General features: G+C 39.6%; 1 protein-coding gene across 1 annotated transcript in view; it reads right to left on the bottom strand.

Moving 5' to 3' along the window:
- Positions 1 to 5,389: 5,389 nt before the first annotated feature.
- Positions 5,390 to 14,920, bottom strand: part of RAD51C (RAD51 paralog C) — a 43,141-nt gene continuing 33,610 nt past the window's right edge. Inside the window, exons 7-8 of the mRNA XM_001104781.5 lie at positions 13,954 to 14,014; positions 5,390 to 5,465 (exon numbers count right to left, since the gene is read on the bottom strand). Of these exons, the coding sequence (XP_001104781.4) occupies positions 5,390 to 5,465; positions 13,954 to 14,014 (137 nt within the window). The remainder of the gene's footprint in view (positions 5,466 to 13,953; positions 14,015 to 14,920) is intronic.

Consider the following 14,920-nt stretch of genomic DNA (forward strand, 5'->3'; position numbering starts at 1 on the left):
GCACGGTGGCTTAAGCCTGTAATCCCAGCACTTTGGGAGGCCAACGCGGGCGGATCATGTGAGATCAGGAGTTCGAGAACAGCCTGGACAATATGGTGAAACCCCGTCTCTACTAAAAATACAAAAATTAGCCAGGCGTGGTGGCATGTGCCTGTAGTTCCAGCTACTCAGGATGCTGAGGCAGGAGAATCACCTGAACCCAGGAGGCGGAGGTTTCAGTGAGCCAAGATGGTGCCACTGCACTCCGGGCCAGGTGACACAGCAAAAAGAGCGAAAGTCCATCTCAAAAAAACAAAAAAAATAGCTGGGCATGGTTGTGCATGTCTGTAGTCCCAGGAACTCAGGAGGCTGCATAAGAATCACGTGAACCCCGGAGGTGGAGGTTGCAGTGAGCTGAGATTGCACCACTGCACTCCAGCCTGGGCAACAGAGCAAGACTGTCTCAAAATAAATAAATAAATACATAAAATACAGTACAGTGTTATGATACTTTATAAAAAGACATTCTGGAGGCCAGGCCAAATGGCTCACATCTGTAATCCCAGCACTCTGGAAAGTTGAGGCAGGAGGATCACTTGAGCCCAAGAGTTTGAGACCAGCCCAGGCAATATCGTGAGACCCTGTCTCTACAAAATAATAAATTAATTAGCTGGGCGTGGTGGTGCATGCCTGTACTTTCCAGTCTGAAGTGGAAAGATTATCACTTGAGACTGGGAGGTCAAGGCTACAGTGAGCAGTGATCGTGCCACTGCACTGCAGTCTGGGTGACAAAGACTCTGTCTCAAAAAAAAAAAAGAGATCCTACATTATTTTATTTCATCTGATGCTTGGTAACACTGATATTTATCACTTATAACGCCCTCATACTCCTGATTTTATGATTTCAGAAGACAGAATATAAAGTGATGGGTATTTGTTAAAATGATGGCATCAATTATAATAAATTATATGCTTTGAGGCCCACAAAAGAGAGTCACAATTAGTCATTCTATGTCAGAGAAGTGATTTGAAGTTAGTCTTTGTTTATAGCCTCTGTATTGGCATAATTGTTAGCAGTGCCTGCTTTCACTCTCAAGTCCTGGTAGATGATGGCTATTCTATATAATCAATTGCAGAAAAGAATTACACTGACGTAATTTTATAAATTTACTGTTTAATCTGGGATAGGAAATAACACCTATCACTAAAATTTGGAAAATATTGCTGCTACAGTATTTAATATTCAATTATTCAAATAATTTTGCAGTCATAAAAAAGAACAAGATCATGTCTTTTGCAGGAACATGGATGGAACTAGAGGCTATTAGCAAACTAATGCAAGAACAGAAAACCAAATACCGCATGTCTCACCCACAAGTGGGAGCTAAATGATGAGAACTTATGAAAACAAAAGAAAAAACAGGCCAGGCACGGTGGGTCATGCCTGTAATCCCAGCACTTTGGGAGGCCAAGGTGGGTGGATCATGAGGTCAGGAGTTCGAGACCAGCCTGGACAACATGATGAAACCCCGTCTCTACTAAAAATACAAAAAATTAGCTGGGTGTGGTGGCGTGTGCCTGTAATCCCAGCAACTCTGGAGGCTGAGGTGGGATAATCGCTTGAACCCGGTAAGTGGAGGTTGTAGTGAACCAAGATCCTGCCACTGCACTGCAACCTGGGTGATAGAGCAAGATTCCATTTCAAAAATAAAAATTTAAAAAAAAAAAAACAAAAAAAAAAAAACAACCAGACACACACTGGGGTCTACTACCTAAGGGTGGAAGGTGGGAGGAAGGAGAGAAGCAGAAAAGGTAACTATTGGGTACTGAGTTTAATTCCTGGGTGATGAAATAATCTGTACAATAAACCCCTGTGACATGAGTTTATCTATGTAACAAACCTTCACATGTACCCCTGAACCTAAAACAAAAGTTTAAAAATAAATATATAAATATGGTTGGGCACGCAGGCTCACACCTGTAATTCCAGCACTTTGGGAGGCAGAGGTGGGCGGGTCACTTGAGCCCCAGGAGTTCAAGACCACCCTAGCCAACACAGAGAAACCTGTCTCTACTAAAAATACAAACTATTAGCTTGGCATGGTGGTGCATGCCTGTAATCCTAGCTACTTGGGAGGTTGAGGCACAAGAATCACTTGAATCCTGGAGGTGGAGGTTGCGGTGAGCCAAGATTGTGCCTCTGCACTGCAGCCTCGGTGACAGAGCGAGATTCTGTCTCAAAAGAGACAGAAAAATTAATTAACTAATTAATTAATTTTTTTCCCCCACAGGGAACCAAAGTAAATTTTGTGAGTAAGTTGAAAAGTACGAAGAGCCAGGTGCCAAAATATTTTTAGGTGATTTTGAAACCATCAATAATTGAAATCTTTAACTTATTTAAGCAAAGTTAAGATTATTCAAAGAAAAATCTCAATGTAACAACTAGAATTCTAAAATGGATCATACCGTGTTTCAAAATATAGAAATAAGGCCAGGTGTGGTGGCTCACATCTGCAGTCCCAGCACTTTGGAAGGACAAGGCAAGAGGATCGCTTGAGCCCAGGAGTTTGAGACCAGCCTGGGCAACCTTGTTTCTACAAAAAAAATCCAAAAATTAGCAGGGCATGGTAGTGCCTACCTGTAGTTCCAGCTACTCAGGAGGCTGAAGTGAGAGGATTGCTTGAGCCCAGGTCAAGGTTGCAGTGAGCTGTGATCATGCCACTGCACTCTAGCCTGGGAGTGAGACCTTGTCTCAAAACAAAACAAAACAAAAAACGTAGCAGTAAATGATTGTGAGCTTATCAACCTATTCTGGAAGATATATGTTCCAAACAATCTCTAGAGAGAGATAACAGCTCCAAAGTCCTCCCTTTAACATTATAAAACATCATTAAATGCTAAACAAATGGCTTAGATTTTAGGATTGAGGTCACTAAAATCAGTGTGGTCACCTAAAATTTGTATCTTACCTAATAAAACTGAACAGAATGATATGCTGACTCATGGTGCTGCAGGTCATTTTAAAGAATTATCAAACTTACATTTAAAAAGAACATGGCTGGGCACAGTGGCTCACGCCTGTAATCCCAGCACTTTGGGAGGTAGGGGCAGGCAGATCACCTGAGGTCAGGAGTTCAAGACCAGCTTGGCCAACATGGTAAAATTCCGTCTCTACAAAAATACAAAAAAATTAGCGGGGCATGATGGCGGGTGCCTGCAACCCCAGCTACTCGGGAGGCTGAGGCGGGTGAATTGCTTGAACCTGGGAGGTGGAGGTTGCAGTGAGCCGAGATTGCGCCATTGCACTGCAGCCTGGACTACAGAGTGAGACTACATCTCCAAAAAAACCAAAAAACAAAAAACAAAAAAAAAACCACAATAAGAATATGAAAAAATCTTTTCTTCCTAAGATTTTCTAGGCAACTAGGAAAGAAAGGGGTAAAAACAGTCTGAATGGTAAATTCAGACTAGCCACATGAGATCAGCTTTCCACATTTGTGAAATATAATCATCATCTCTACTGAATGTTACTGAAAATGAAAACAGGGTAAAATATAATTGCAGAATACTGCTTTAGAAAAACTTTCACAGAATCATATTTAGGTATTTTTCCCATTCACTTCATATAATCTGGATTCATTCATGCCATAGTGTTTATTTATACTTTAAAGTAACAAGTCCACTTGTACACACTGGTTTCACAGCATCAATAAATTTGTACACTTTGAGATTTGTTTCTGGGTTATAATTCTTCCTCTGGTTCTCGTGACCGTTTGCGAGTGCTCAAGGAACCTTCTGTTTGCAATGAACATGCAGAAGTAACAACAGTATCTCTAAATCCCTGAGGCTGAAAGATAAAAAATACATATACAAATATGATTTAAGAACAGTTGAAGACTGATCTTAGAAATATTTTTAAGTAATTAATAAGAAAGTTACTTTATTCTAGGGCCAGGTGCGGTGGCTCACACCTGTAATCCCAGCACTTTGGGAGGCCGAGGTGGGTGGATCACAAGGTCAGGAGTTCAAGACCAGCCTGGCCAACATGGTGACCCCCATCTCTACCAAAAATATGAAAATTAGCTGGGCGTGGTGGCGCACACCTCTAGTCTCAGCTACTCTGGAGACTGAGGCAGGAGAATTGCTTGAACCTGGGAGGCGGAGGTTGCAGTGAGCCGAGATTGTGCCACTGCACTCTAGCCTGGGCAAAAGGGCGAGACTTCGTCTCCAAAAAAAAAAGAAAGTTCCTGAGATAGAAATTTATCAACCACTGTGAATGAAGAGGATAAATCTCAAGGATAGGTGCCTAAGCCCGGATTATATTAAGAGTATTTTATATATACTTATTTATACACTTTCATACACACACATAGAAATAACATTGCATTATAAAAATGTTCTGTAAAGGACAATCCTAACAAACTTTATGATAGCTTTGTTAGAAGAAGTAAAAGGAAATAACCTAAGTCTTAGGTACTTTACAGATTTATTTTCATAATTAAATACTCTAAAGTTTTCCAACTAGGATATTTCTCTCTTTTTTTTTTCCAACTAGGCTATTTCAAAGACACCTGGGCAGTGCAAAACTAAGTGGATAATTCCATTTCAGAATCTCTATTTCTGTTTATGTCCTTATAAAAATGAGATAAAGCCTGGCCCAGTGGCTCACGCCTGTAATCCTAGAACTTTGGAAGACTGAGGAGGGCGAATCACTTGAGGTCAGGAGTTTGAGACTAGTCTGGCCAACATTGCGAAACTCCATCTCTACTAAAAACACAAAAATTAGCCAGGCGTGGTAGCATACGCCTATAATCCCAGCTACTAGGGAGGCTGAGGCAGGAGAATTGCTTAAATCAGTAGGGCAGAGGTTGCAGTGAGCCAAGATTGCGCCACTGCACTCCAGCCTGTGCAACACAGAGAGACTCCATCTCAAAAACAAAAAGAGATGCCAAAAATACATTTGGCTCAACACTATTGATAAATATGTATATTTCAGCCAAAAAATGTGTGTTCTATGATGTAAATTCACAGAAAAATTAACATCTTAAAGTGGGCTATATTTGGTGGCTACAATAGATCTATAATACCTACAGACCAAAATAAATAATGTTAGTATTTTTTCTTTTCTGGAAATCTTCAACAACTTTCACTTTAAAGATGTTTAATATCCTGACATTACATATGGCATGGAACACACTACCCCAAAATAAGTATTTCCTCTGTTCTTAAGAATAAATTTCAGTCCATTTGTGACTACAATATTCTGTATACACTACTATTTTGGGGACAATGTTCTAAGCATCAAAAGCTGTCCTCAAATATGCTTGCTGCCTACAGAAGTTAACAGAAGCAAGTTGTAAATTCTCTCTTTAGATAATTACTGCCCATCAATATCAAAATCCCACTCTAATCAAATAACACTGACTTTGATTTGAAACAGTACTGTGGATTCCTTCTGGCTGGGTGACTTGTACAATGTTGCCAACCTGCTTAAAAAAAAAGAATAAATACATACAAACACATGAACTTAATTAATTAAAAGTTCAGATGACCAAACTCATAATTTAAATGTTTAGGTTTATTATATTAATAATTCTATTATTTTTTCTCTAAGAACACAAAAACGAGAGAAATATTAAATATACACCCTTCAAATACCCGTATGTATATGAGTTATAAGAAATTTTAAAGCAACGTAAAAGTCCAATGACTGATTCAAATAAATTATTTTATATATGATGAGATATTACTTATGCTAAAAACTAAAGGTGGGAGAAAATATTCAAAGAGATAGGAAAGTATTAATAATATACTAAATAACAGTTATACCATATAATCCCATATTTGTAAGTATGTATACACACATCTCAAAAAATTGATAGAAGACTACAATCAAAAAGTTAATAGTTGTTATCACAAAGTAAAGGTTGCTTGCTTATATTTTCCAAACTGTCTGCAGTAATCATGTTTTTTTCATTATTGCTGAAGAACGATGTTAATTTCTTATACTACAAATGAGAAACACTTACTCATATTACACCAATAAAAATAGCTAGGAAGACATTGTTTTAAATGATGCAGCCAGGCATGGTGGCTCATGTCTGTAGTCCCACCTCTTTAGGAGGGCAAGGCAGGAGGATCACTTGAGACCAGGAGTTTGAAGCCATCCTGGGCAACATAGTGAGACCCTCATCTCTGTAATAATAATATAAAATGATTATGTCCCAAAAATAAGTCATGACAGAACAAGATCTGCTTAGGTGGGATTTTACTATATATATATATATATATATATATAAAATTTATTTATTTATTTATTTATTTTTGAGACGGAGTCTCGCTCTGTCACCCAGGCTGGAGTGCAGCGGCGCAATCTCGGCTCACTGCAAGCTCCGCCTCCCAGGTTCACGCCATTCTCCTGCCTCAGCCTCCCGAGTAGCTGGGACTACAGGCGCCTGCCACCATGCCCGGCTAATTTTTTGTATTTTTAATAGAGACGGGGTTTCACCGTGTTAGCCAAGATGGTCTCAATCTCCTGACCTCATGATCCGCCCACCTCAGCCTCCCAAAGTGCTGGGATTACAGGCGTGAGCCACCACGCTCGGCCGATTTTACTATGTTTTATACAAAGTAATATAAAACTGAAAGCTAAAAGTAGCTGAGAAATAAAATTCTAAGCTCTTATTAACTATATTCAAGTACTGTAACAGCAACAAATATAAACAAAAACCTTTAAAACTGCTTTTTGGCTGGGCGCGGTGGCTCACGCCTATAATCCCGGCACTTTGGGAGGCCAAGGCAGGCAGATCACCTGAGGTCAGGAGTTTGACACCAGCCTGACCAACATGGAGAAACCCTGTCTCTACTGAAAATACAAAATTAGCAGGGCATGGTGGCGCATGCCTGTAATCCCAGCTACTCGGGAGGCTGCGGCAGGAGAAACCGCTTGAACCTGAGAGGCGGAGGTTGTGGTGAGCCGAGATCGCACCATTGCACTCCAGCCTGCGGAAAAAGAGTGAAACTCCATCTCAAAAAAAAAAAAAAAAAACAAAAAACAAACAAAAAAAAAAACCCCACAAAAAACTGCTTTTAAGAATTACTTTAAAACTGATACACTGTAACTTATTCACAATAGCCAGAGGTAGAAGCACCCAAGTGTGCATCCACAGATGAATAAAAAAAATGTGGTATGTACCTACAATAGAATATTCAGACTTAAGGAAGAAAATTCTGACACATGCTACAACATAAATGAGCCTTGAAGACATTATACTAAGTGAAATAAGCGAGTCACACCAGAACAAATATTATATGATTCCAATTATATGGGGTAGATAGAGGAGTCAAATTCAGAGACAGAAGGTAGAATGGTTGGTGATTGTCAGGGCCTGGGGGTAAAAAAGAACGAGAGTTAACATTTAATGGATATAGAGTTTCAGTATGGGAAGATGAAAAAGTTCTGAAAATGGATGGTGATGGTTGCACAATATGAATGTACTTAATGCCAGTGAACTGTATGTAAACATAAAGTGGTAAATTTTATATTGTACATATATTTTAGCACAATGTGATAAAACTGAAATAAAAAATACAGATTCTAACGTAGAGGAAAGTAAGATTCTCAGAGTTATAAGTGTCATTTATTTACACAAAATAGAATGATTTGTTTTCAAAGACAATTCAAAAAGGACATTTTGGCTTTATTTGTTACTCTCTTAATTTTGAAATTGCCCCTCTTCTCAGACACAATTCAAAAGAAAAACAGAGACCAAAATACAGCCGAATCCAAAATGTCCTATAATCCACAATTGCAACTTTAAACATAAACAAAGTAACTGCTAATATGTAATAAAAGAATAGCTATGTTGAGGCTGGGCGCAGTGGCTCACGCCTCTAATCTCAGCACTTTGGGAGGCCACGGCAGGCAGATCACGAGATCAGGAGTTCAAGACCAGCCTGGCCAATATGGTGAAACCCCGTCTCTACTAAAGATACAAAAAAAAAAAAAAAAAAAAATTAGCCAGGCCTGGTGGCATGCACCTGTAATACCAGCTACTCAGGAGGCTGAGGTAAGAGAATCACTTGAATTGGGGAGGCGGAGATTGCAGTGAGCCAAGATCGTGCCTGTGCACTCCAGCCTGGGCGACAGGCCGAGACTCAGTCTCACAAAAAAAAAAAAAAAAAAAAGAATAGCTGTGTCGAGTAGAATTACAAACTTTTATAATTCTTTAGGGTTGATAATCTATCTTTAATGGAAAAATTCACAGAAAAAGAGAGGCAAGGTGTATTTTAACCTGCCTTAATAGGAAATGATTTTTTGAATGACAAAAATCAGCTAACTTTCTGAAAAACTGGTATCTAAATCACCTCATATCAACGGTATGTCCAAATAAGGTACCTAGTACATTTATCCTGAGGAAATTATTAAAAAGTGATAAGCTTTTAAGAAGCATTTACATGCTTATTAAGAATCCTAAAGTCGGCTGGGTGCAGCGGCTCATATCTATAATCCAGCACTTTGGGAGGCTGAGGTGGGCAGGTCACTTGAGGTCAGGCATTCGAGACCAGCCTGGTCAAAATGGTGAAACCCTGTCTCTACTAAAAATACAAAAGTTAGCCAAGTGTGGTGGCGCATGTCTATAATCCCAGCTACTTGGGAGGCTGAGGCAGGAGAATTGCTTGAATCAGGGAGGCGGATGTTGCAGGGAGCCGGTATCGCGCCACTGCACTCCAGCCTGGGTGACAGAGTGAGACTCCATCTCAAAAAACAAAAAAAGAATCCTAAAGTCAAAGGGGCATTAATTATTCAGGTTGAAAATCATCCTCAGGCCGGGCGCAGTGGCTCACACTTGTAATCCCAGCCCTTTGGGAGACCAAGGTGGATCACCTGAGGTCGGGAGTTGGAGACCAGACTGACCAACATGGAGAAACCTCGTCTCTACTAAAATTACAAAAAATTAGCCAGGCATGGTGGTGCATGCCTGTAATCCCAGCTACTTGGGAGGCTGAGGCAGAAGAATTGATTGATGAACCCAGGAGGCCGAGGTTGTGGTAAGCTGAGATCGCGCCATTGCACTCCAGCCTGGGCAACAAGAGCGAAACTCCATCTCAAAAAAAAAAAAAAAAAAAGTCCTCAAATTTCTAGGTAAAAATACCATTTTTATGCATCATGCCTCTTTAGAGATCTTTTTAAATGAAAACTAAACCAAAGAATCACTTGGCTCATGGCCCCAGTTGAGATGTAGCTTAACATATGGCTGAACTACATAGCTTGGGTCAGGAAGAAATAAGACAGAAGCACAATTTGTGCTCTAAAACTGAGCACACATATGAAACACTGTGTGGGGGTGTTGATTTATTACTCCACTCTACCACCAGATCATCTTGGCAAAGAGTAGTGTAATTCTGAATAATCTTGGCCTCGTATAATCATGAATATGCAAATTGGAGGAAAACCCACATAATATAAGGACACAGACAAAAGTATTTCTTTTAATAACTGTTGGAATATTATTCCATCATTAGTCTAAGGGTAAAAATCAGGTATTACTGGTGAAGGACAGGAGCTGGGGCATGAAACAGTACACCTAAGTTCAATTCCTAATATAAATTTGGCTATTCAAGATTTTTAGTTTCTGGATGGGTGCTGTGGCTCACACCTATAATCTCAGCACTTTGGGAGGCCAAGGTAGGTGGACTGCCTGAGCTTACGAGTTTGAGACCAGCCTGGGCAACATGGCGAAACCCCATCTCTACAAAAATTAGCTGGGTGTGGTGGTACATGCCTGTGGTCCCAGCTACTTGGGAGGCTGAGGTGGGAGGACTGCTTGAGCCCAGGAGGTTGAGGCTACAGTGAGCTGACATCGCACCACTGCACTCTAGCCTGGGCAACAGAGTAAAACCCAGTCTCAAAAAAAAAAAAAAAAGATTTTTAGTCTTCCTCTCCAAATGAAAAATGTTCATTTTTATAACTATTTTTCACTGATAATGAATTTCTATTTCCATCCTTTTAAAATAAACTAAAATTTAAAAAGCATAAAAGCATACAAAATTTCATCCAACTTTTTTTTTTTTTTTTTGAGACAGAGTCTCACTTTGCTGTCCAGGCTGGAGTGCAGTGGTTCAATCTTGGCTCACTGCAACCTCTGCCTCCCAGGTTCAAGCGGTTCTCCTACCTCAGCCTCCCGAGTAGCTGGGATTACAGGTGCCTGCCACCATGCCTGGCTAATTTTTTTGTATTTTTAGTAGAGACAGGATTTCCCCATATTGGCCAGGCTGGTCTCGAACTCTCAACCTCAAGTGATCCACCTGCCTCGGCCTCCCAAAGTGCTGGGATTATAGGTGTCAGCCACCATGCCTGGCCTCATTTTTTTTTTTTTAAATATCTTAGAGATGGGGTCCCATTTTGTGGCCCAGCCTGGAGTGTAATAGCACAATCATAGCTCACTGCCACCCTGACTTCCTGGGCTCAAGCGGTTTTCCCAACCCTGGCCTCCCAAATAGCTAGAATTATAGGTGCCCACCACCACGCCCGGCTAATTTTTTATTTATCTATAGAGGTGATGTCTTGCCATTTTGGCCAGACTGTTCTCCAACTTTTGGGCTCAAGCTCATGCAACTTCAACAACTTAAAGATGCCAGGTTTCAAATGATAAAGAGCAAAACTACTTCAATTCTAATAAATGATGTCAATTTATTTTGATTACATAAAGTATGTACATTATTTATCATATATCCACAGGCTGGGAAAAAAAAAGTTTGAAGAAAAAAGATTTTACTTAAAAAAAGGAATAAGCTACATATTCAGATTGGCTAGCAATCAACGCAATACTACAATTACCTTCTAGAAACAGTCATCATAGAAGAAAAGAAATGAACTCTATTATAAAGTCAGCTATGGCTGGGTGTGGTGGCTCACACCTGTAATCCCAGCACTTTGGGAGGCCAAGGTGGGAAGGTCACTTGAGGTCAAGAGTTCAAGACCAGCCTGGCCAAAATAGAGAAAGCCCGTCTCTACTAAAAATACAAAATTAGCAAGGCGTGGTGGCAGGCGCCTATAATACCAGCTACTCAGGAGGCTGAGACAAGAGAATCACTTGACCCCAGGAGGTGGAGGTTGAAGTGAGCCGAGATCTCACCATAGCACCTCAGCCTGGGCAAAAAGAGCGAAACTCCCTCTCAAAAAAAAAAAAGTTTATAAAGTCAGCTATAAAATGTAGATAATACTATTTCAGCCTATAGCCATACCACCCTGAATGTGCCCGATCTCATCTGGTAATACTATTTCAAAGAATTATGTGGAAAATAAAATAAAATATATATACATACACATACATACATGTATGTACACATACACATATATATGTATATACATGTGTATATATACATCTATATGTATACATATATATACATACATGTATATATACGTATACATACAGTGCTTTGCACAATAAAGGACAGTTAATAAATATTCAATAAATAGTAGCTATTATTTAATACTTATTCAGTTAACCTTTCTGGGCCTTGGTTTTCTGACTTTTAATAATAATCGGTATAGGTTCTGCAAATAATTATTGAAAAGATTATCTGAAATGTTGTAAAGTGCCTAGTAAAATACCTAGTACAAGCAAGCACTAAAATGACAGTATGAAAAATAAAAATTAAAATTAAAAAAGATCTTATGAGATGTAGAAAAAATATTATAGAACAGCAGATTTCCCCCAATCTATCTATATTCAATGTTGGTGTTGTACGTCATTTTCTTTTTTTGGGGGGGACAGAGTCTCACTCTGCCACCAGGCTGGAGGGCAGTGGCACAATCTTGGCTCACTGCAACCTCCACCTCCCAGGTTCAAGTGATTCTCCTGCCTCAGCCTCCTGAGTAGCTGGGACTAAAGGCATGTGCCACCATACCCAGCTAACTTTTTATTTTTAATAGAGACAGGGTTTCACCACGTTGGCCAGGATGGTCTTGATCTCCTGACCTCATGATCCACCTACCTCAGCCTCCCAAAGTGCTCGGATTACAGGTGTGACCCACTGCGTCCGGCCATGTATTTTATTTTCTAATTTCTTGGGAAGGATTTGTAAGAAGGTGAATTCATAAAAGGTTAACTCATGGTAAGCAAGATTTTCTGATCTCTTGGGTACCTTATCAATGCTAACTTCTAGAACTTGACAAAGAAGTCAAAGTTTTCCTCCTGATGAGTTCATAAAAAGATGAAATATCTTGCTCTGCTCCTATTATTTTTCTTCTTTTTTTTTTTTTTTTTTTTTTTTTTTTGAGACGGAGTCTCGCTCTGTCGCCCAGGCTGGAGTGCAGTGGCCAGATCTCAGCTCACTGCAAGCTCCGCCTCCCGGGTTCCCGCCATTCTCCTGCCTCAGCCTCCCGAGTAGCTGGGACCACAGGCGCCGCCACCTCGCCCGGCTAATTTTTTGTGTTTTTAGTAGAGACGGGGTTTCGCCGTGTTAGCCAGGATGGTCTCGATCTCCTGACCTTGTGATCCGCCCGTCTCGGCCTCCCAAAGTACTGGGATTACAGGCTTGAGCCACCGCGCCCGGCCTATTTTTCTTCTTAAATGCATTTTATTAGTGAATATTTAATTATAGTCTGAAGAAGACTACTGTATACTAGCTCAGGCGTAATTCCTATGAAAAAATAAATGATGGAATGTGCTTTACAGAATAACCTAAAACTGGGAAAGTATAAACAATATGTTCAAAAGACTCTCAGCTGGAGAACTGTTGCCAAATCTTTACAATAAGGTTTGGTGCCAAGAAAAGAACTCCTTTTGTGGCTCTAGTATACAGCCACGTAACTTACAAAACTAGGGGAACTATCTCAAATTGTGATCATAGAAAAAAAATTAGGGGGAGGATTTACCAGACATATTGGTTTAAAGTAAAAAATTTGTTTAAATTAGGGGGAGACAGTCAATAGTAAAGCACTATGTATTGTGGGGAAAAAAACGTTACCTGAGCTCTTCGCAAATACCATTTTTAAAGAAGACACAAACTGCACGATCAGTTGCAAAAGATACATACAGAAGTGTAATCGATTCTGTTATGAGCTTCGGGTCCGAAAAACCTAACTTGGTCAGGCAAGATTTTTTTCAGTTTGTAAAACAACAAAGAAATATAGATTAAAAAATAGACGATTTCACTGGCTAGGCCCAATATGTATTTAAGTGACCCTTTATTCCATCTTTACCCGCATGCCTTTTAATTTCTCCCTTTATTAGAGCATTTCCAAACCAAGACCTCTAGGTTATACCAATTAATCACAAAGCAGAGAGGCTAGTATAAATCTGACATTTTCTAGAAGTATAGAAAAGACTTCACTGCTTTCAATGGCCTATTTTCAAGAAAATAAAAGCTGGTTTGTTCACTTGCTCAGCAGCTTTAAAAACAAATACAAAGATTTCATGCTGCCATACTTTTAAAGAACAATACTTGTGAAATGCAGGTAACTGGATAATAAAAGCCGGAGAGCAAAATACAAAATGAAAAAAAAAGACACAATTTTATACAAGAAATACACTAAGGAACTAAGAAAAACCATTGTATGTTCCAAATAAATTAATTTTAAAGCTAACCTCAACAATTTTCCTTTTGTCCTGATTTTGTTCTTTTTTTTCAATCTCTTTCAGGAACACAGAGTACTCACCTCCTTCTACATGGCTAATAAATTATTTCAAAGAGCTTTAGAAAATGGCATTCCTTGGCCACCTACTCATTTCGGGTGCATGCGCCCCATCATTTAAATATTCCAGAGAATTTCCTATGTAGCTAAATATGCAGTAATAACAGCACATTTCTATGTTTGCTCTAGGTGATATCAGACAAGGCAACAAAAGTGTTACTTCATGGGTCATTGTATATCTCATCCACAGGACTAGCTCTAAGAAATCTGTAAGTGTTCATTCAGTGTAATTAACCCAATATTCAGAATTATTAACTTGTTTCTATACTGACCTTTGCTTTCGGTCCCAATGAAAGATTAGCCGTATTGTAGCAGCATGTCCCCAACTTTCCCCTAAGAGTAAAGAACATAATAACTGTATATTGCCTTACTGACTTGGTTATACATTTCTCAGAACCCCTCTGATCAAACATAATCTTACTTTATTTAACATAACAAAAGTTTACTTGCTTTCAAAAAACCTGGAAAATGAGTAATATCCTGAGATTACAAGATTTTTACCAATCTAGGGAAATAATGCAAATCATTATTCTCTATTTGCTTTTAGAAAACTTTATTGTCTGAGTCCATATGTGTGTCAATTTTCCATATCATCAAGCCTAACATATTTCTTTTTTTTTTTTTGAGGCGGAGTCTCGCTCTGTCGCCCAGGCTGGAGTGCAGTGGCGCGATCTCGGCTCACTGCAAGCTCCGCCTCCCGGGTTCCCGCCATTCTCCTGCCTCAGCCTCCCGAGTAGCTGGGACTACAGGCGCCGCCACCATGCCCGGCTAATTTTTTTGTATTTTTAGTGGAGACGGGGTTTCATTGTGTTAGCCAGGATGGTCTCGATCTCCTGACCTCGTGATCCGCCCGTCTCGGCCTCCCAAAGTGCTGGGATTACAGGCTTGAGCCACCGCGCCCGGCCAAGCCTAACATATTTCTGACCTCCAGAAGAAAAGTAAAACTCTGGTAAAATATTCTTTTTTTTTTTTTGACATCAACAGAATATGTAATTAAGTTGTGGCATATTCATGTCATGGAAATGAACTACACTGTCATACAACAACATGGATGAATCCAAAAATAATAATGAGCAAAAGTTGTCAGTCATATACAGTATAATTCTATTTATATAAAAGCTATAAATAAGCGACTGTTGGGGATATACAGACAGTAAAATCTATAAAAGCTAGGTGACAATTATACAAAATTCAGGACAGTGGTTGCCTCTTTGGGGGAGAGTACACGAGGTTCCTGGG

This window comes from Macaca mulatta, chromosome 16 (genome assembly GCF_049350105.2).
Source record: "Macaca mulatta isolate MMU2019108-1 chromosome 16, T2T-MMU8v2.0, whole genome shotgun sequence".
Lineage (NCBI taxonomy): Eukaryota > Metazoa > Chordata > Mammalia > Primates > Cercopithecidae > Macaca > Macaca mulatta.